This window comes from Crocodylus porosus, unplaced genomic scaffold (genome assembly GCF_001723895.1).
Source record: "Crocodylus porosus isolate Cpor-Errol unplaced genomic scaffold, CroPor_comp1, whole genome shotgun sequence".
NCBI lineage: Eukaryota > Metazoa > Chordata > Crocodylia > Crocodylidae > Crocodylus > Crocodylus porosus.
In genome coordinates, this window is record NW_017728947.1 from 79840305 (window position 1) to 79863965 (window position 23661).

Consider the following 23661-nt stretch of genomic DNA (forward strand, 5'->3'; position numbering starts at 1 on the left):
CCCAAGGTCTGGAACAGCTTGCCAGCGGAGGTGGTTCAAGCACCTACATTGAACACCTTCAAGAGCAAACTGGATGCTTATCTTGCTGGGATCTTATGACCCCAGCTGACTTCCTGCCCTTTGGGCAGGGGGCTGGACTTGATGATCTTCCGAGGTCCCGTCCAGCCCTAACGTCTATGAAATCTATGAAAGGCTACTATGCTCTGTAGAAGATATTTATAAGCAGGCCCTTTCTTGTATCACCTACCAAATACTTGGCTACTATGTATAAAAAAACACTTCATTTTATATATAGTGTGAATTGAAACAGTCAGAAAGCGGCAACTTTGATGTTTCCAAAGAGTATATCTTTCTATCACTCAGCTTTACAGAATAGCTAATGACACATTGTAAAAATAAAATAAAGGAATTAATCAATAGTGTATTCGAAGCAGATGAGAGGGTGAGAAAGGCAAGCAATAAAGAGGGATTTCTTAGACTAAGCCAGGCTGATCACTGAAATCAGATTAGCACCTTCTGTTACTTATTTCTGAACATTCCGTTCTATTTGAAACAGCTGTGACAGCAGACAGGCCTGTATGTCGTGCAAAAAACCAATTAGGCCTTACTAAAGGGAAGCCATTAAATGCTCCTTGTTGTCTAAAGAGAGAGGAAATATTGTTTTGGAATCAGTCTTGTATTGGATTCTTAATATAAAGTTCAGATCGAGCCAGCACAGTAAGCTCCATCAGCTTAGCGTGATATTGTGCTACACCCTCAGCTGATACAGGCCTTCCTTAGTCAGCATTTCAAGCTTTTCCAAAATCCGATAAGTATTGCAATGGTTACTGTTGCATAGGGTAAGAGAAGTAATGGAAGAAGAAAGCTAACTAGCACTTGAACTGAAAGAGAGGCTGCCTTGCATACTCGTTGCTAGTTACTCTCTATGGAAAGGAGAACCTGGATGCTCACTGGCTTTTAAGTACAGCAGCAGAGTATTAGAAGTCATTGGCCGGCTTTGTTCCTATGTTTCTCTTGCAGGGAAAAGAGATCAATGACTCTATGCTTACAAGAGCAGAATAGGCAGACACCATATATCAAGAGCTACCCAAAAATAGAATTAAAAGCCAACCCTAAACACAGCTGAAGCATTGAGTAGAAGAACCCGCAAAGTCTTGGCAGCCTGACTAAAGTTTGACCACTTTCTCTTTGATGAGAATATTGGTAGAAGCTTTTTTATTCGATTTTAGCTTTTCATAGAATCTATTTCCTGTTTCTGTCACGCAGGAAATTGTCAGAATCTGATTACAGGAAACTGCTTTTAGCTATGTAACGCAATGCATGACATGATAAATAAGCAGTCTGATGTAAATAGAGAAAATGTATTAGCAAGTACTAAATACATGTGCGGTAACAAGAATTACTGTGCAGTAGTGCCGGCAAATCTTTTAAGTGGTGCTACGGTGCAGTAAACTAATAATACTGCACAGTAGCATGTTAGCACAGTCTGTACTGTGACGTACTACTGTGTAGTATTTTTTGGTTACTACGCAGTTGGCATCTCATGTAGACACACTGACTGAGCATCTTTTGTAAAGCTTCTAGAAGGAAGGGGACCCATCTGGGTTGTAGAAGACCTGGGTTCAGATCCCTACTCCTGATTCAGAGTCTGTACTTGATCACTTTTTTCCTTCTCTTCTTCTACCCATTTCCTCCTACCCTTCTTGTTCCCAGATAACTCCGGGCCTGAGAAACCCTTCTCAGTGAAAGTTTCATTGATCCGAACACACTTCTGTAAAACAATTCAGTTTTAACAAATCCAACAAGACACTATTTTGCCAAAAAATTCTGATGAGGTCAAGTAGGCACAAGTTTCATAGATCAACTTTGATAAATGAAACAGAAACATTGCTTATGTAAGATTTCAGTCAATATGAGCCAATCTTCATAAAAAGCATGCTCATCCTATGGGCTGAATGCAAGTAGGAATAAAACAAAGGAGAGGACAGACATATATACCTTGAAACACTGGATCTTTTTTTTTGAGTCTTCCAGCTGCTGCTGTAGGGATCCCACTATTTCTTTATATCTAGTGTATCTCTCTTCAATCATCTCTCTCTGGCGATACATTTCCTGGAAACACAATGAAAGGATTGAATATTTTTGCAAAGTGAAAAACAGCTAATGAAATAAACTTATTTTGCTACTATAAATGAAAATATCACTAATAGATTTTCAGAAGAGTAAATACTAGCTTTTGGAGCTAGAAATACACGGAACATGCTGTCTTGCTGCTGATCAAGGAGAGCAGCTCAGTACAGAATACTCAGGTTAAGAACAGTCTTCCTCCTTGTTAATTAATATTGTTTAAAATAAACTATTTCTTACATCTTCCCAAAATAAATTATGCCATGGGTACTAACAGAGCAATTTAGTTTATTTTTTTAATGGGAAAAACAGAATCAAATTTATTTACATATAGCTGCATTACGAAAAAGATGTTCTCCACATACATGCAAACAATACCTTGAAAATAAAATAATAACAGTAATAATAATAATGACGATGATGATGCAACAAATATGCACATAGCAAGCTAGCCAACCTTTGCCCCAACATTTTAGTCACAGTAGTTACAGGCAGCGTTCCCTCTAAGCTGTGTGGCATGTGCAGTTGTGCAGGTGTGCCTGGCAGCTTGGCATAAGCGCACCTGCAGGGCTGCGCACACTGCACAGCTTAGAGGGAATGCTGGTTACAGGAGAATAAAGATGAGTTCTATTCTGGTCCAAACTTCACGATAAGATTTGTTATCTAAGTTCCTATTTCAGAACTTTTAGAAGGAATCGTGATATGAGAAGTAGAAATAATCAGTTTTGCTTTCAGATTCCAGATATAATTCTCAAGTGTTCCCAGTTAAAATCAAGCCTTTTGAATGGTGACTGACCAAATTTGTTATAAAATAAAAAAGAATGAACAATCAGAAGCACACAATGCCATTTTTATCACGGCAGTTATTAGAGCATTCCTATAATCTAAAAGTCCTAAAATCCCCAGGAATAAAATAACTAGCAAAAAGATTTAGCTCCATCTTGGTTTCCCACAGCAGATATAAGCATTTTCCGGAGTTTACAGAAAATATATTAAAAATGGAGGTCCTGTCTGTTCCATATGGATATTATAGAGTTTATTTTGCTTTTCAGAAAAGTTTAGAATTCTTCCTAAAAATTTCCCTTTCTTTGTAGTTGTGCAAAATACTTCTTGCATGTTTGTTCCCTAACTCTACCTATGGCTACATTTCAGTTCTGATGTGTTTAAATACCCAAAATACCAACAAGCCTAATATTAGATTCATTTGATATCAACCCATCACAGCACCCTTTGAAGTAGGTATCACCCAAATTCCACAAAAAAAGGACACCCATGTACAGTCAAGGTAAGTTTCTTGTTCGCAGTCAGAACGTCAGAGCAAGAAGCAGTGTGGGATGCTGATTCTGATCTGATGCATTTAGGTTAAATCAGAACTTGAGCTGACTGAAGAATGAAATCCTGTTGGCAGCAACTTTTAAGGTTTCCAAATTAATTTTTGTTCTAAATGGCTAGGGACAGACATTCAAAAAGTCGGCGCCTGAATTGATTCAACCTTTGCAGTTTAGTTTAACCTGCCTAGGCTGAACCGGTTTGTAACAGGACATTCTCTCTGGACTGAGACCTTGCAGGCACATGCCTGTAGTTGCTCAGGGCAGGCACCGGAGGGCGCTAGAGCACACCCTTAGCTTCAAGGAAGCTGTGCTGGGGAGGCATCACCAGTCTGGGTTGAACTGGCCAGAGAGGGGTTTAATTTCTCCCTCTCTATCCCACCAGCAGGGACCTGAGCTGGGTCTGCCGGGTGCTCCCCCCTCACTGCTGCAGCAGCGGGGCACCATGGCCCCTGAGGCAGAGAGAGGTGGGGGTGCTGCACTGTGGGGCCAGCAGAGCTGCAGCAGGCTGCATGTGGCAACACCAGGATCTGGAATGGGCCAGAGCCCTGCTGCGCTCCACAGCAGCCCTGCCTGCCCTGCAGAGAGGCCCCTGCCAGGAAGGGGCTCGCGCTCTGGGAAGCCATGATGGGCTGCTGCCTGTCACGGTTACTCACTGCTCACCAAGCCAGCAGCTGCAGCGGTGAGCAGTGAGTGACCAGGACAGGTAGCAGCCCGTTATGTCTTCCCAGAGCATAAGCCCCTTCCCAGTGGGGGCTGCTCTGCAGGGTCAGCAGAGCTGCTGCAGAGCACGGCAGCACTGTGGGGGGATTGCAGGGCTCTGGCCCACTCTGGACCCCGGTGCTGCCGCATGTAGCCTGCCGCAGCTCTGCTAGCCCCGTAGAAGTGCCCCCACCAGGAAGGGGCTTGCATTCCCCCACATTATGAGAGGGGCTGCTGCCCTCAACAAGGGCCCTGCCCCCTCCCGCTGCAGTGGGAGGGGTGTGAGGGGCAGCAGGGAGTGCAGCAGCAAGGGTGGCCAGACCTGGCTGCCAGTGGGGTAGAGGGGAGACTAACCTTCCTCCCTGTCCCACTCTGCCTCAAAGGCCATGGTCTCCGCTGCTGCAGCAGCAAGGAGGGAGCGCCCGGCAGACCTGGCTCGGGTCCCTGCAGGTGGGATACAGAGTAGGGAATTAAACCCTTCCCTGGCCAGACCTCCACCCCTGCCTGTCCCTGCTCTGGCTGGGGAGCAGAGAGCCCAGCCCAGAGAGCATGCCAGGATGCCGGGGGGGGGGGGTCTCTGGCTTAACTTAAACCAGCAAAACAAAAGCAGAACGTTTGAATGTTTCAGTAAAAATCCTATAAATAGGTATGAGAGCAACATGAGGTTATGATACTGCTTGTAGTTGTGAGGAGACCTAGCTTCAAGTCCAAACTCTGACTTGTTCAGAACAGAATTTCTCAGCCTAGAGTACTTTAATGTAGGAAAAGCAGGGACCTGAACCTAGGTTTTTCACATCCGAAGCCTATGTCCTACCCCTGGGCACAACAGTGTGGAAGGCAGTCTCTCTCTAAAACTCAGAAAAAATATTGATGAAGCCTAAAATGAAACATAAAGTAACAACTCTCTTTCATCAAAAATTTCCTTAATTGAAGCTATTCTGATAAGCTGTACATTATTAAAAACAACAAATACACTATGTAAAACAAAGACAAATTCTACAACAACAAGAATATGGTCCTAGCCATATGCATCTTTTAAATGCCTGTGAATTGCTTAAGATGAAAGATTCTATATGAAAAACAAATGCAAATCATTACATATTTTCCCTAATGCCAAGTTAAATAATTCTGATTTAAACAGGGGTGGGGTTTTTTTTGCTTTTTTTGCTTTTTATTTATTTTTGAGTTACTGGGTTCCCAACTCTCCTTTAGAAAACAACTGATTCCAGGAATAGAATTTCCTGATTCTCATGAATATAAAAGAATTACAGCATTGTAATTGATCTAATTTTAGGTTTACCAGCCTTAACAGTCTCCCCCTTAAGGCTGTCAACTTGCCCCATAAAGTCAAAATTACCATACATCTTGATCTGGCAGCTCTACTCTAGGGGGAAAAAAGCCATTCTTGTTGACATTAGGTAAAAGTAGTATAGAAGCCATATAAACAGATTTCCTGTAAGGCTCGGCTATTTCCTCTTACTACTTTGGATGCATTAGGAAAGTATTTTAAGAACTAGGATGAATGCATTTAATTGCAATGTTTTAAGTGAGTTTTACTGAAAATGATTAAAACAGAGCAACCCTCCACACTGCAAATCAGCAGCATGGGGAATGCCTGCTCTAGTAAATCCATTTTTACCTCTGTGCTGCTATATACGTGCCTAACACTTTACAGGCAAAACAAGATGACAAGGGCTTTTCATTCCAAAATATATATACCCACCCAAGATATATGGAGGGTAAACATATAAGCACTACAGCTGCCTACAGACATGATCCCCCTTCCCCCCACCCCAAAAATGGCATTTTATTTTCAGCTTAGTGCACCTCCACACTGAGCACAGTGCATGCCCATAAGAGTTTCTTTGACCCAGCTTGCCCAACATCTGCATAGATCAGGTGCTTCAGCAGCACTTTTTGGCACTTTTATCAAATAGATGATTGAATCAGCTTTTAGATAAAAGAGCCAAAAAGCCCCACTGAAGCATTCAGTCTACACAGATGCTGGGGAACCAGGTCAAACTAACGCACTTTCTCTTCTGGTAAAGCACTGCTTTGTTTTGTTTTGTTTTTCACATTGTACTCTGTACCCAGTCAACTATGAACTGGTTTTTGACCTTTGAATACAATTTCAAACCCCTCTTCTCTCTTTGCTTTAGGGATATGATGTGACTGTGAACATATATTACATCTGTAGTGCTAAAAGTACCTCAGTAGCACTACTAAAAGTTGAGCCCCACCTTCCCCCCACATAGAGCTACAAAAAAAGCATGAGCACTACAATAATGTGAGAGGCACTATAGAAGTGATTCTGTTTCAAACAGCAATTTCCCTGTAGCATTATGTTTTGATAGCTCATTGCCCTCCACAGGAAGTTGACTGCCTGCCTGGTGGTCCCCACTCCTGCTGGAGGGGAGAGCAGGCTGTCAGTGATGGGGTTCACTGCTTGGACCCCTGAGGGACATGTTGCAGCCTTCTATCTTCCCATGGCTGGAGAGCACAGCACTGCAGCAACTTTGTGGTGCACATATGCATGCCCTTCATAATGTTCTATTTTTATAGCACTACAAAACACTGAGGGCACTTGTAGTGCTATATATAACAGCTGGCAATTGCCTCTGTTAGGTGCTTTAAGGCAGTGTGTTTGAGAGTTTGAGAAATTATACAAATTGTAAGTGAAATCCTCCCTGCCTTTTTCACAAGAATAGTTCTGAACTCAGTCAGAGTATCAATATGAGCATGGTAAACTTATCACATTACTACTATAATTCTCTTAATCATTTGCAATAATCTCTTTTGGATCTGAGACAGAAGTTCAATAAGCCAGTTTAATCTAAATCAGTTCTCTGATACTGCATCCATCCAGGTTTATCTTATACTGGTTTTGGCCACTTCGAAAGCAGTTTATGTGCACTAAACTTCTGTTGTGTCAGATTTGAACTAGTTTCCAATTACTTATACCAGTTTATGTCTAACTTCTAGTCCTAGCCTCGGTAGCACAACTTAGTGGCAAAAGGCAATAACAGAACGGTGAATGCTCTAAGGATGAGGCTGGGAGCACTAAATTCATTCTGTTGGGCCAGGAAGCAGCAAAACACTTCAGCGTATGTTTAATTTTAATCAAATACTTTAATCCATACATACCAAGTAAAACAGTTACGTTTTATTGGAACTTAAGCAAATGCTTCAACAGAATATGAAGTGTTTTGCTGAACTGGGGCCTCATGACTCAATTCATATTTGAAAAAATTGTTAAATAGACTATAAAAGACCTGCATCACCTATTGAAGCTTTCCGTAGAAGGCCCTATTACGTTAAGTTGTTGCAAGAAAAGTAGGAGTTTACATTTATAGAAAGCAGTGATAGCGATACTGTATTTATCCATTTTGCATACTGAAACTTCTGCATGGTTTTTTTCTTCTACATGAAAGTGTGTTTACCCAATATAATTAATGAGCTTGAGACTCAAACGGCTTTCTTGTTGATTACACAGTTTTCAGAGTCTTATCAATAAATGAGTACTGTGGATTCACAGCCCATATCAGCAGACCTTACTTTGTATAACACTGCAGGGAGAGGTATGTGATGTTAAGTCTCTATAAAACAAACAATAACTTGCCTCTTTTTAATGATTAACAGGATTCATTTCAGAAACCACCATCACTGATCAAAAGCATGTTATAAAAATTTTTGAACAGTTGGTGGAATACAAGGACCAGAAATATTACACTCACTCACGTATGTTTGCTTAAACTGAAGGCTTTACAGTGGAGAACTCTAGCATTTCCTTTGCAGTACAAAGCTAAACTAATTCCCCAAGAGAAGGAAAATAAAACCTACTAAAACTATAAGAGTAAGAACCAGAATACTACAGTTTGGATTTCATCGCATCTGCCCTAGTAGCTGATTTCTCCTTGCATGTCAGAAGGATGTCAATTGTCCTCAATAATTCAGAATTACAGAGAGAGACAAGTCAAAATTTTCTCACTCCAAAATCTTTGAAATCTTCTAAAAGGCTGAGTTTCTCGGGAACAGACTCCAGATGGTCTAAGGCCACTCGGGTACTCTGAGAAACAGAACACAAGAAAAAAAAACACATAAAAGTTTAATCAATACTTTCAGCCCTTCTCTAAAGTCAAAAATACTAAAAATCATTTTGCACCAATGTGAACATACAGCACATATGTAAAATACTTGTGCCTGAGTGTGTGTCAGTAAACTATACAATCAGCACAGCTGCTATAATAGCAAAAAATAAGAACACAACTCTTGAGAAATAGCATCCTTGAGCTTCCATAAAAAATGAATCTACTTCCTGATCACAGCAATTATTATTAAAAATGGAGTTAGTTTCTAAATTTATTGTTTCACCATTAACGAGTAAAATAGATTTAGTCAAAATATTAATCAGCAAACTTGCAATGGCAGTTTTTACATCTGTGTGTACTCATGTAAAGGTAGAAGTTAGAAAAATGGTTGTATTTGATAAATACTCAACATTCCATATCTTTCTATTTGAAATAAGTTACCTACTGATAATTTACTTACTGCCTTACAAATATTTGGGCCCGGAATCAATAATAATAATACATATAGGATTTCATTTTTAGACTAATAGTTCAAATCTACCCTGTAACAAGGCAAGAACAACTAAAAACAAGTATGCAGCATGATCCAAGGAAGAGCACGGCCGGAGTAAACGGTGTATGAACTTGTATGGAGTAACCACCTTCATTCAGCCAGTGTCCTCTGGAGGTCCCCTGAGGCTGCCCACCCATTACTTGCTGAGAGGCAGGTGAGAGCTTCAATCCTTGTTTTTTCTGAAGAGTGCTTTCTGCAGCACTGGCACGGGTGATATACATTTCAGTTTTCTGCATCAGGTTCTCTTAGCTCATTCATAATCTATAAAGCTACCAATAATAGGCTCCATGATCCTTACTGCTAAGATGCCAATTTGAAATACAAACCAAAATTAAGCAAATATCCATAAGCCAAATAAAATAATAAACTGCTGAGTCAAATAACATCAGGCTTTGAAGGGTGTACAAACTTCACCCACAACTAAGAAAACTTTCCTGCCAGTTCTAGGGAATTCAGCTCACCAGACTGACAAGAGCATTCTAGCTGTGTCAGAGACCAAGGTTTTAAAGAGTGAACCCAACACCCCAAAGGTAAAACTAGATATTTCAGAGCACAAATATTACTTGCTTAATGCAACCTGCCCTGAAAGGCTGCATTCTGTATCAGACAAATCTCCCTTCCAGTTTTTCAGGGTCAACTAATTTTATAGTAGTACAGAACGTAATATGGCAAATGCAGGAAAAATTATTCTGAGGTCAGCACTAACAAGGAAAATATACACCTTGTTGGATGAGCAAAGATTGAATAAAACAGTCTCTATGGGTTGCAACTGTTACCAAAACCAATAAATCCATACTCAGGTTGCTGGGGGGGGGGGGGGGGGTTTCTGCATGAAGCAAAAACAATAAAGAATGCAGTTTTTCAATAGCATATAGTTAAGAAGTATATTTAGGAATCATATCTCAATCACCTAACAGACAAAAAAAAGCCTGTAATGGCAAAGGGACGATTGAGCAGATACTTAGATGGCAACTCAAGAAGCAATATTATAATTATTTATACTGCAGTAGTGAATGGAGGCCACAGATTAAGTTTTCTAGTGTGCCAAGTACTGTGTATATGCCCGCACACATGCATGCCAAGACTGTCCTTGGCCCAGAGAGCTTAAAATCTTAGTAACACCATGTCTTTTAATGTACAAAAAGAAAATGTCAACAAGTGAAACATGTCTAGCAGTGTGGATGAGTTATACAAGGCAACTACAGCATTTGTTGAATGTTGCTTTTCTTATGTATAATTAAATAGACCATCAGCCCCAATCCTTGAACTCCAGTAAATGCTTCCATTGATTTCAAGATCCAGTTTAAACAGTTCTCCTTTTTAGATTATATATCAATATGGGGGATGGGAGAGGTGCGTGTGTGCGTGCATGAGCCCGACAGCTGGGTGGCACTGCAGCAGCGGGAGTGCGGCGGCAGTAAGCAGGAGCTCCCACAGACACCGCCAGAGCTAGTGGTGGTGGGAGGGGGGGTGGCAGTGCACCCCCTTTTTATAGGGGGTGCACCGCCACACTCAGGGGGTACACATGCACCCACATGCACCCCCTACTTGTTGCCCCTGTGTGTGTGTGTATAGATATAGATATAAATTTTACTGACTAGTGGAAGCCTTTGTGATGACCTAATGCTTGATAAAGATGAGTACAGAGCTTCAGGTGTCTTCCTGGAGCAAATGTCAGGAATGGAGGTGTTCAATAGGAAAGTCACCAGTCACTTAGGTTCTGATCAGCTGCACTTGAATACTATCATCAATGGTTCCATTTTAGTAATATTTCAGCATACGCTGCAATCTGTTTAGACACATATTAAGGACAAAAGTGTTGCCTCTTTTGATCTTTTGGTTGTGGAAACAAATAGCTATGGGGATCTCTGGACAGGTTTACTTTTGTGCTGGTAAAAGAATAAGCTTTGCTTCACATCCAGCTTGCGTAGTGATGCTTCACATCTCAAAGAATGTGGTTTAGAAAGAAGATTGCTAGAGGAATCTGATGACTAAAGTTGCATTCTATAACAAACTTGAATAAATACTTGAAGTGAGCCAATAAAAATACCTTTCTCTAGGTTCACGTGACCTCTTATACCAAAAGATTGGGATTACAGTGGCTTGTGTGAGGTTTTTGGCCACTAAGTGCCTCTCCTCAAGTAGGGCAGCAAATGCTTCTTCCAAGTCTACTTGAATTTGATCAGTAAAGGATAGCAGGCACTCACAGATTCTAAAATTGTACTGAACCACTACTGACCTAGTAACTGGCCGTTCAAATTAAAAGCTAACAGGGTACCACCTTCTTTCTCAGCAAGAGCAGTTCTGTTCACATTTTCTCTTTTGAGATTCTGTGAAACTTTTCAGTTTCCTAATTGGCTTCACTGACCACCAATGTTATAGAGTCTATACAGGAAATATCTGCACCCTTGGAAGGTACTCTATATCTGCTTGTCAACCTTCCAAACAGCTAAGTGTTCCCCCCAAAATTCTTGCAGGGTCCCTTATAGCCTCACTGATAAGGAAAGCTACTTTGCTAGATGCAGAATGCTGTTAAGATATTTGTGCATCTATAGGCTTTTCAATCCCCTGAATAGGAATCTGCAGAAGCTTGAGTCACTAGCTTCACGATGTCTTTGAAGCCCTAAAAAATGTCCATCTGTGATGGTGAAGGAAGGACAACTGCTTCATGAGGGAAGGAGACAGGTGGGTTAGGATGAGGCATTTCCCCCCTCCACACACACAGCCTAGAGATGGATCTAGAGATTCTTTCCATTCTGGGAAAGTAGGATCTGAAGACTGAGCAAAGGCAGCCTGTGATGCTGAAGCAGATGAACACAATCATAGATAGTAAGACTTGTCACTGTGGAGTCTCTCTCTACATGGGTCTCATGGCCAAAAGGATAGCATAGAAATGTTAGAGAAACATCTCTGAGACCACTGAATTGAAAATCAGGAAGCCTGAGGTAACAGTTTGGAGATCCAAGGCTGCAAAGAAAAAAGATAACTACACCGAGAACCACAGCCACTTTCAGTCAAAAGAGGTATCTGGTGAAAAGACTGCAACTGAGTCCTAATAGGCCTGGCACTAGGAATCATTCCTGAACAAGGTCAATGCTGGTGGCCCTGCACAAGCACATCTAGGGAAAGCTGCCTGTTAAACTGCTTGGTTGAGAGTGGTCTTAAGAAGTTGGAGATGGAGATCTCTCTCAGGAAATATTTCTAGTTCTGTATTCTGAAGGAGGATTTCTTTGATGCTTTTGGTGAAAGTGGTTTCCAAAAGAGAGAATTCATGCTCCTGGAAAGTTTGTGTCCACTTAAGCCTTAAGCTCCAGGGTCACAGTTTGACCCTAAAAATTTACCCAGGAGGTAAATCTGGATTCTAACCCTGAGTCCCTCCCTGGTCAGGAAGTGACTGACTTCGGAATAGCACAGGCTCCCAATACAAGAAGTACTTAGTGTGCCCCTTATGGCAGAAAGGAGAAGTGCTTGAGTTCTGGAGACCTGGGGGAAACGATGTCAATAATAAAAATCAAGGGGCAAATGGATCCTTACGTAGCTAAAGAAACCCCGTAGCACAGGTGAGGGGAGACTAAAAAAAGGTAGAAAAAACGAGGGTAACTAACTGAAGATCCAAGACCAAGGAAAAAAGTGAAGAAACGTGGGTTCTGAGAATAGCTGCAGGCCAAAAACGTGGTCTGCACTAGCATGAAGAAACTCTATCCTGAGGCAACATGGCTAGAAGGTACAAAGGAATGGACAGTTTCTATGTCCCTTTATGCCCTTGGTTCAGATCATTAGGAGAGGCAGAATGCATGCACAGAATATGGATACTGCTAGGGCAAAAAGTCTCCGAGTTGGGAGTGTTTGAGGCACATACATACCCACAGCAGAATTAATATGAATATAGACAAACCCTTAAATGAGAACTATATTTCACAGTTTTTGTAGGCATGCCACAAATGAGCCCTGCACCATCTTGAACTGCTATTCCAATCTCCTTCCCCTGCCTAATCTGTTCCTCTGCTTTTTGCTTTCTGCCTTATCAGCCACTGTGCTACTTGCCCCTGGTCTGATTTGCCAAACATGGAGGCTGCCTGTGCCACTTGTAGTATGCATGCCACAGCTTGGCCACTCCTAAGCTAGATGGTATGAGGCAAGAGACCACCTGTTCCCATTCTTCTTCAAGTAATTTTCAACCCTTGTCAAAGGCACTTAAGATATCACATCTAAGAAATAAATATAATATCACATGAAGCACCATATAGTCTGTGTACAACTGTAGTAATTTATTTTAAAACCAAAATCTTCCATTTTTTTCTATAAAACTGGCAAAAAAAAAAATAAAAAGTGACCAGGGGCACTTCAGCTTTTATAGCAATGAAGTGAGTTCTACATGCATGTTTTCTGTCTCAGATGCTGAAATATTATGGATCCTTACTGGATTAATTGAGGCCCCTCTTTGGGAGGATTTAACAGCAACATATGAAAATATTGTTCTTGGTATAGTGTAATCTTATTCTAAATAGAGACACATTTTAATACAGATCTGGATGAATGGCCTAATTAAAAATGTTATTCCAAAGCCCTTGGTCCAAGATACAGTGAGCTTTTAAAATACTAAGTATATCAATACAGAAAAAAGACTATTTTACAAGTATTCTGCTCAATATGTGTAAGATTCCGTCAGGTTTCCATCATGACCATTATACTGCCAGAATGACTGTTTTCTTTTACCAAATAAAAGGATAACATGCTACTTTTGCTCTGTTTCATATTATCCTCCCTGTTTCCAGTGCTTCTACAGAGAAAAAATATTGGGAGAATATAGTCCAGGAAGATACAGCATTCTTCAAGAACATGAGATTCTGGAAACTCTCCAGATCATAAGAAAAAAAGAATAACTAGAATGAGTTCAGACTGGTGAAGGCAGGAACTGGTTTGTGCCTTTTTTTATTTGGTTCTTGCACATTAGTATTTGATTTGGTAGGGTCATTAAAAGAGGATTGCCAGAGGGTATTCACATGCTGAAACTCTGCTTTTTATGCTAAGAACTCTAGGATCTTGCTGACCCCAAAATGCAACGTTTTTAAGCCTTCAGTCTTTATTTACGCAAACTATTAAAGATGTGAGACCTTAAATGGTGTATCTTTTTAATTTTACAAGGATTTTAGCTAAAACAAGCAGTTGCAAATCAGGTCTGAAAAGTGAACAAACAAATATAAAAGGATCAAGATACTTAGATATTCAAGGTGAAGTAAGGTGAAATAATTAAGATATATATAGTTTTTCAGTTTGCAATGACTAGAGGCAAACATGCAGCTACATACAACTCAGCAGAAAGCTGTTTCAATAAAGTTGCATAACACGTTTGTTGAAACTGATCCAAAACATTTGCAGAAAACATACTGGTCTCAACTAAAATTTGTCACAGGGAAGTACAATGCTCCCTCTTCTGTCTATCATGCCTAGACTTCTGATTTAACTTGCAGGATGAAACATGCATTGAAGATGCAGTTGATGATGCATATCAACTTGTTCCAGCAAGAAAGCTAAGTAACTGCTAAAATCAATTTCATTTAATTCCTTCAAATAAATCTGATGCATTTTAATTTAAATCCATGAATTTGTCTTTTCATTTCATATTACTGCTGCACTGGGAGACCAGGTTGGCATGGGTGCTAAGGTGCATGGTTAATAGCCCAAAGGTTGCAAGATCAAGGCCACAGCAGATGTGCTCACAGCATGGCCCTATCAGATTCCAATGATCTGTGAATTCTGCTAAATACCTTGTTATAACAAGGACATGGGAAGGAAGGAAAGACTGTTACACTGCTTTGCTACATTTTAAAAATCTAACAAAAATACTACAGGTAAGGATCTAAAAAAAACCACTGTGAAAAAACACCAGATGCTAGAGACATAAAGCATGAAGGAAAAGGTTGAATTGGCTTGAAAACTGACCACAGAGGTGGGATGAAAAAAATGTGTATACTTATAGTGACTAATTTTTTAATACAAAACTAATTTTACTGAGACTTGCAAAATTCTAACTCCGAGTAATATTTTTGACAGCAAGTAAAGCAAAAGTTGTCTCCTTGTCATCAGCACTGTTGTACAGGTGGATGAGTGGTTTTTTCTACTCAGCTAGCAAATTTTCAGGGCAGTTTCATTCAGCTGAACTGAACAGCATACTTATATCATCAAGCATTATATTTGATAGTCTAGTTCTATATTTTTTAAAAGTAAAATTCTTTATGTATCCATAAAATCAATGTCCAAAGAATAATAGAAACAAATATTTCCACCTATATCACATCTTGCTTTCCTCACACAAAGACTTATAATTTCCAACAATAAAATTAATAAGCAGTACACACAGTTGGATTAGTTTATACCTCCATTGTGTAGACAATGATAAGTATATCACATGCTGATTAAAATGCTTTCCACAGATTGTAATGTGGAATTGTTTTTATATCAGTAAAATCCCTGCACTGATTTTTTCAAATAGGGTCCCACTATACCTTTCTGTTTCATACTAAAATTGCCAGAGGTATCTATCACTCTGTAACGGTCTCCCTCCCAAAACCATCTACCATTGCTCCTCTACCTCAGTGAAAATGTACTCATTCATATTACATGCTTCATTTACAGTGGCCTTATGTTCATCAAAGCCTTGATTTTCCACTCCATTAATTTATGATGAGTTGCATGGTTTGCCTCCTCCTTCCCAGAGTAGTTTGTTGCCCTGGTTTGTATGTGGGTTTGAAAGGTTGAGGGATATCTGAAAAAGACAGTAGATTCTCATGAGTCATCCCTCTGCCAGCTTTCTTGAATGGAAAAGTTAACTGTGTATGAAACAAAACACTGAACTAAAACCCTAAGCATATGCATATGCCTTAATCTAACCCCATTTTCCTCTTCTTGTCTAACCTCCAACACCAAGAAAAGCACTCAAAATGGCATATAAAGTATATAGAAAGCTAAAGTTGATTTGCACAGTCTTCATGGTAACTTGCAATCTGAGTTGCAGAAGGGTAACCCATAGGCACCCCAAAGTACCTCATGTTGTGAGAAACAAACTATATCCTCCTTCCGCAAAACCCCTGAAAAGCTTTGGGGTGGTGGTGAAAAGGCAAACAAACAAACAAACAAACAAACAACACCCTCCCCCCCATTAAGCCATAATGCAGAAAGGGGGTTACAATATGCAGTAAGTATAAAGAATGTGTTAAAGAAAGTGAGGGAAAGATGAAGGAAAGGCTTTTAGCTGACCCAGAGAAGTGGCACAATAATGGGTTTAATGATATGCACAGAAACCTCCTTAGTATGGATCAAGTGCCATATTTGTATCATTAATGACTGCACTCTTCTATATTAAAAGAGATGGGTTTAGTCACGCGGAACAAAATGCTAAAAAGGATGGTGGGAACACCTGACACAGAGGGCAATTACGTACTGCTAATTATTTCCCAGAACCAAGAAAACTATGTGCCATAACGTATACAAGTAATCCCGAAGACAGCAATCATGTCTGTCTGCTCATTATTGAACAGGGAACAGAGGGTACAGTGCACTGATGGTACTGATAAGTGGAAAGAACACCAATTGTACTGACTGAAGCAGTATCCATGTTATGTTACTTAAAAGCACACTGTGAATGCTATTAATCATTTCTGTTTTTAAAATAAGGATTATTTACTTTGAAAGGGGTGTTCTATGTTCTCATAAAGAATGATAAAACAAATTACTCATTTTCCATGACTTCATATAAACACTTTGATGTTTAAAGTGCATGTGAACAGTTAATCCTGCTATACTGATGTATTCTTGATGATAGGCAGTTCTACACTATCCGAAGGGACAGATCTAAGTCAAAATCAGACACACTATTTTATTTTTAGTCTCAGAGCCAGTGATAAACACAAAAATTAATCAATTAAATTTTTTTATATATTCCCCTAAACTTTTTTATTTTCTAGTTAACACATTGAAAACACACATAAACATATACCTGAAACAAAATGTTACTGACTGCCATATACAGTCCTTCCTTCTTTTCTGAGATAGGTAAAAAAAACAGGCAGCCATCAGTAGAGTGCAAGTATCTTTTTAAAATTAGAGATGATTTAAGTATCAGTTGGCTAATCCCTGCAGAATATCAATAAAAAGATTAAGCATATCTGTACTTTCTATTGACAGCAATGTATTTTAGGAGACAGTAACTTACAGTTAAAAAGAATATGTTATGTTAAAGGTGACCCATGATGATTTTCTTTTAAATGAACTGAATGTAAAGTTGCATACTGAATACATAAATAGCAGGAGTTAGATGCATCCAACACATACATGACTTGAAAAATGTTTTTGCTTCTTTCAGTTTTAAGACTTCAAAATGATGGACTATTAGCTTATATACCAAGCCAACATTAAATGGTATCTCAAATCTACCATGACTGTGGCATGATTTTAATTCAGGATATTATGTGCCATGGAAATGCAGCTTTACAGTGTTACTTAAGGTATTTGACCTCCTGTTGGCTGGCTCATGGTGCCATACAAATTCCATCATAGCTGGGACATGTGAGGTAAGTACAGACTGCCCAAAAGCCAGAGGCCAAATCAATTCAGTCTTCACAGTTTAGTCTAAGCTGTGTAGACTGAACCAATAAGCAAGTGAACATTCACTTTTGATTCTGGAAATGTAGCCACATGCCTACAGTGGTCCTGGTCAGAAACCAGGAGGTGCTAGAACATGCCTCCCTGCTCGGCTGGAGCAGACAGCTTGGGCTAAGACTAGCCTGTCCACCCTATGAGGGGAAGTTTACAGGGGAGGTGCAAAGCATCCTGGGATGCTGGGGGATTGTGAGTTAACTTGAAACCGGAGAGGATCTGGTACAGAAGTTCACTAAATCACTTTAACCTAAAGGTATCTTAAGTCAGGTTTCACCCATTTTGAAAGCAGTTTATATGCAATGAACTTCTGTTGTGTTACAGATTTGAACCAGTTTCTGATCTCTTATACCAGTTTGTGCAATTTCTTTCCCTAGCCATGGTGCCCTGGTACTCTGTGAGTTTAGGGGGGGCATAAAGTTAAAAAATCTGTTTTATACCATTAAACCCTAATTGTCCTTCTTGCTTTTAATTTGGGGATTTCCAAAATACACAATACTGTAGCTCATTAAAAGGACAGATTACTTTTAGGAAAAAGAAAGAAAACGACCAAAAAAACAACTCTCTACAGAAACTTATGGAGTTACACAACATTTGAGTTCAACTAGCTTTTGTCACAATAGATTATTTTCACTGAGACAAACTACTAGGAATTTTTGTTAAGCAAAAACTGCATTCATACAAATGAAAAACAATGTAGCTTTGTTAACATGGAAATCTGAATGGGAAAGAACTGCACATGCCAAAATAACTGAACTTTTAATCTCGACTCCAGATGTTTTAACACAGGGTGGATCACATTTTAATTAAGAAACTGTCTCATGGACAGTTCCTTTCCGATTTGCAACTGCATGGACCAGCTCTCTTCTCATTCATGAGCCCATACATCCCAGTGGTGACTTCAGGAATTGTTTACATGGAAAAAAATAATATTAGGAAAGCACTTCATGCATTTTGAACTCTTTTAATACAAACTAGCAGCTGGAAATGAGGGGGAGGAAGCACTGTGTTGGACAGCCAGCTCTCTATGAGTCACCAGCTAGTTTCTGAGGACCACTAGGGGTCTGTGGTCTATAGTTTGAAAATCTCTGGTTTAACATTTCCTAGAGGCTTGACCTAACACAAAGACTTCTGGAAATAATTATGAGAGATCAAGGAAGTATAATCCAGAGTATCAGAGTTTGTGAAAGAAGCCTAATGCAGCTGGATACATACATTATAGTGTTGATATGGACTTTTTGGTTATTCATGTATGGTAATCTTCATCTTTTCTAGGCTCTTATAAGATGAAATCCTTCACTTGTCATTGATATTGATGATTTTCATTTTAGCCGTATTTTATCAGGGGCTGTAAACAGTAAAGCTAGGGACAAACATTTAAAAAACCTGAGCTTGAATTGATTTAATCTTTTCAGGTTAGTCTAACCTGCAAAGCTTGAACTGATTTGGAGGTGGATATACATTCCCTTTTCATTCCAGAAATGCAGACACATGCCTGCAGTGGCTCAGGCTAGGAGCCGGGGGACGCTTGAGCAGCCCTTCCTTCCCTTCCTCAGTACTGAGCTGGGGGCAGGGGGTGTGGCCAGGCCCTGACAGGATGCTCTGATTAGCCCAGCAGGGAGATAACAGTGTTTTTCACCCTTAACTCAGTGTTTATTACCCCATTAAAAAACAACAGAGGGACACTACTAGCTACCTGTTGATTCTGCCTTTGTCACAGCATGAATGGGAGCCAGCATGTGGTCTCTTAGCTAATACACAGATACCTCTCAGCAAGGCAGAGGGGAGGGGGGAATTCCCGTTTAGCAGGGAGTGGTGAGGGGGACAGCAGCCTGCAAGTGTCTGCCAGAGCTGCAGCCAGAGAGTAGAGGAGAGGGGCCAGCCCTGCTGTGGAGCAAAGAGCCCTGCCCAGCCCAGCCCAGCGAGCATGCCGGGATGCTGGGGGACTCCAGTTTTAACTTAAACCAGCAAAGGGTCTGGGACAAACATTGCATAAACCGGTTTGACACAAATTAGTTAAGTCTGATACTACATTCAGCCAAGTTTATTTCAAACCAGTTTCAGCCACTTTCAAACTTGTTTGTGTGAAATGAACATCTGTTCTGTTACAGGTTTAAACCAGTTTCTGATCACTTAAACCACTTTATGTGTAATGTCTGTCCCTAGCCTAACAGGCCCTCACTAGGTAGGAGGAAGGCAAGTACAGTTGCCTGCATCTCACATATAACTATCAAGAGGGTAAGTCAGTTCCAAGGTTACCCAGCCAATTGGCATTAAAGAACAATGAAATCTGACTCAGCATTTCTCTCACTTGAACAATTTGGTGCATTGCATTTGAAACAAGATAAAAATTATGCCTGCTTGTCATCATTTAGTGCAGCAGGTACTTGTAGATTCCTGTCAGTAGTGGAGTTGATCACAGAGTTAAACTTAACATATGTGGTACTACCATGAAGAAATTACCAGTATCAACACATTAGAAACTTTTTTGACCATCCCCTCATTTTAATGTGTTTTTTTAACTTTTAAAATCTTTTTGTAGTGTGGTAACATAAAATAATACACTAAAACTAATATACAAAGAGCCTATTTGTAAATCGTATTGCAATCTTTGGCTCCTTTGTGTGCCAATATGCACAAAAAAATGCTTGTTTGTGAAAAATAATGTTACTAAAGAAAACCCTATGAACTAAATTACAGGGCACCACCTTTGAGAATTATTGTAGATGTCTATGCTGTCTATGCTCAATAAACTGACTCACTGGAACCCACTGTGTATCTTAGTCTCTGAGAAATAACGGATGATATCTAGAAAAATTATAGCCCTTTACAATGGAGATTTGTACTCTGAATTCTTTTCCTTGGAGAGAAACCAGGAGCATTTCTATATATTAAAGTCATGCAGCAGGATTCAATCCTTTGCAATTTGTAGAACATGGTCGTATTATCTTCACAATATCAAAGGGCAGCTTTTTACCTGGAGAACACACTATGTTACTGATAGCATTCTGAGAGACTATAAAACATATTATCAAGCCAGACAGTTAGACAAGCAAGATGACTACTTATCAGTAGCCAAATATGAAGCTGTCATTCTGACCTCCAAACATTGAGCAATTTAATAAAGTTTAACCTTTCTGCAAGCAGAATTCCCTTCATCCTGTAACTTCTCTAACAAAAGAAGTTCAGCATTGCCTTTTAGTGTAAATATCTTTAAGCATGTTTTATTATCTGCACATTCAGGAATTTTTTTTTTTTTTTTTTTTTAACAGATTATCCTTTAGTGCATATTTGTGCTCAAGCTGTAAGCCAGAGAATACATACTTTTTACAGTCAAAATGTTAGCGGATGATTTTTTATTATTTTAAAATGGAATACAGAACATAGTGCCAACATGAAGATGCTTTGTAAAAAAAAAAAAAAAAAGAAATTTAGCAACTTAGTACTCCAAGGTATTGAAGACAGATTTTTTAATTATTATGAATATTATGTTTAGTGACAGTGAGCTGGAGGAGAAATATTGAGTACAAAACATTTAGTTTTGCAATTTGCATAAAATTGGTGTGGTGCTATGGATTAGAACTGTTTTATGGGAGCCTTACTAATCTCTTGAGTTAACTCCATGATTCTTGATTTCATCTTCATTTTTTAATTTATGAATGTGAAATAAGTCGTAACTGGAGTAGAGGGTTATGGAAAGACACCAGAGGCAGAAAAGCGCTCCTAAACAACAACAAAGAGAGCAGCAAAATGCATGTGCAAGAAAACCAGAGGTGCCTTAGTTAATAGCAAACTAAAGAACAAACAAGCAGGCATATAGCGGTGGCTAAAAGATGGAGAACAAGATGGGTAGTAGCCAACTGAGAGAAGTAAATGGGAGTAAGAAAGAAGCTGAAGAGGAAGGCAAGGGACTGAGGAAAGAGGCTAATGGAAACCCACCCTGAAAGGCAAACTAATTGTGCGCACTTCCAGGTAATGGAAGCTGCCCCAACTACCTATGAATTTGGGTGCCTGAGTGGGGGAAGTAAACAGGACATCTAGGGCAAGCTTCCTGCTATCAGCTGGAGGAAGTGACATGCTGGTTATTTGATGAAAGAAACGGAAAGGGTGAGGCAGACAGGGTGGAGGATCTTAGAGTCTCCTTCCCCTCCCCCCAATCATTTTGTTTCAACATCAAAGGACTGCTGTACTCCAGAGGCACTATAAAATGCTTTGATGTGACAGCCGTTCTGGCATGATACTACAACAGCACACCAGAAAGGGAGGCAGTTGTTAACTCTCAGATTAAAGAGTTCCTAAACACTTGCTGATACAAAGAATTACAGCCAGGAAACAGCATAAGAGTTCACTGAAGAACTGCCTATTAATGACGTACCAAGACTAAAATATTGTGAGGCCCCCTAAAGTGCATGGGTGGGGGGAAATCACAGCAACCCTCTCCAGTGAACTGGCAGAATGTTCTGGGCATTATATCACCACTAGTCCTGCTGTTGGAAGAGAGACTGAGCAGAAAATAGATACCACTTAACAGTTTTTTAGTTGGTGAGTCTATGCAGGGCATTAAACAATAATTTAAGTTACTGAACTTTACAAACACAGACAATGATTTAAAACAAAACACAAAACCACTATGATATAAAAAGAAGTTCATATATGGAAAAACAACTTTACACAACATTTGGGGCCTACCAGTGTCACTGGCATTTCAACAGAGTTACTACAGATTTACACAATTATTAGCAAAGAGCAGAACCAGTTCCTAATGGCAAGGGACAAAATTTCAGTGCCTTAATTTCAATATTCTCTACTGAGGTGCCTGGCCGTAGCAGGCCATGTTACCTGTTAATAGAAATGTAATATGTAGGTCCAATGGGGTAAATAAAGGATAGAATTAATATCAAAATTTCCTATTCTTTTCTGTAAGTCAGATTGACAGCATTAAGGCAATATAGGGTCAAAACCCATGTCTTTTCAGTAAGACTGCTGCCTTATCAGGAACTGAATTACTTGACACACACACTTTCACAGAACAATAGATTTAATTTTGTATTTTGATTTTGCGTATTCTTATAATAGCAAGGAAAGCACAGATACTGCAGAAAAGATGTACAGATTCCCAGAAATATTTAGAGAAAGGTGGCTTAAAAACCAAAATCTGGAATAAGGAAATAAAAGTAAATTGCAGAGGTGGCTGAGAAGACATAATACTAAAAGCAAGGAAAGAGAATACTCTTAACCAGGTACGGCTGTTTAAGTACTTGGGATCTACATTAAATGATCAGAGATCACTTCTATATAAGACATGTTTCTCTGTGTGTTTAAATGTCTTATGTAAATCTCCTGCACAGTGTCCAGGTAACCATGTAAAAATTAAAATACAAGTGAGGGAAACACAATTATCATTTTTAAAGATACTGATTTTAGGGTTCATAAAAGATTCTGGATTGACAGCACAGGAAAATGAACACTCTTTATTTTCAGAACAAGTGTGGTTTGTTCTACATGCTTTGTTGTACAACAGGGCTGTCCAACTTCCAAGTGGCAAGGAGCCACAAGCCCCACGGCTGCACCAGTGGGAGCTGCATGCCTCATGGGCCATGCCGGGGCAGGCCCCCTGACCTCTCCCCACTGAACCACATGTCCCAGGCTCACCATCAGTCTCCATGCTGCCCCAACGGCCCCACCCCCAACACCACTGGGAGTGAGGGCAGAAAGCAGCAGCTGGAGGAAGGGGAAGGCCAGAGACTCAAGGTGGTGTTGTTGCTGGAGCACAGGAGGAGCCTGGGAACTATAATTTAGCCCCTCACAAGCTGCCAGGTAGACAGGCCTGTTCTACAAAGACACTAGCTTCCCTAATATGAGTCTGTTGATAGGTATTATCTGATCAACAGGGATCCTAGTTTTCTCTGATTAAAGAATTCCTAATTTTCAGATTTAAAAAAAAAACCCCAAAATTGACATGTTCCCATGATTAAAATTTAAGGCCAATATGTTTATATAAGAGCAAGTTGCCCATTAAGAATGATGGGGGGCCACCAGGTGGAGACAGAGCCCTGTGTCCATCCCCACCCTGACTGGGCCCACTCCCCCCACCGCTTTGGGGTCCGGCTTGCTCCTCCCCTCCCCCACTGTGTCAGACCTGGGCCTGCTTCTCCCCTCCCTCCCCCCCTGCTGCTGGTCTGCTCCTTCCCTTCCTCCCCACCTCTGT

At 40.1% G+C, this 23661-nt stretch overlaps 1 protein-coding gene across 1 annotated transcript in view; it reads right to left on the minus strand.

The window, feature by feature from the left end:
* The window catches only part of LOC109320858 (centrosomal protein of 128 kDa-like), a 76767-nt gene that overhangs the window by 14043 nt on the left and 39063 nt on the right, over positions 1-23661 (minus strand). The window contains exons 3-4 of the mRNA XM_019551138.1: positions 8146-8223; positions 1999-2112 (exon numbers count right to left, since the gene is read on the minus strand). Coding sequence (XP_019406683.1) covers positions 1999-2112; positions 8146-8223 — 192 coding nt within the window. The remainder of the gene's footprint in view (positions 1-1998; positions 2113-8145; positions 8224-23661) is intronic.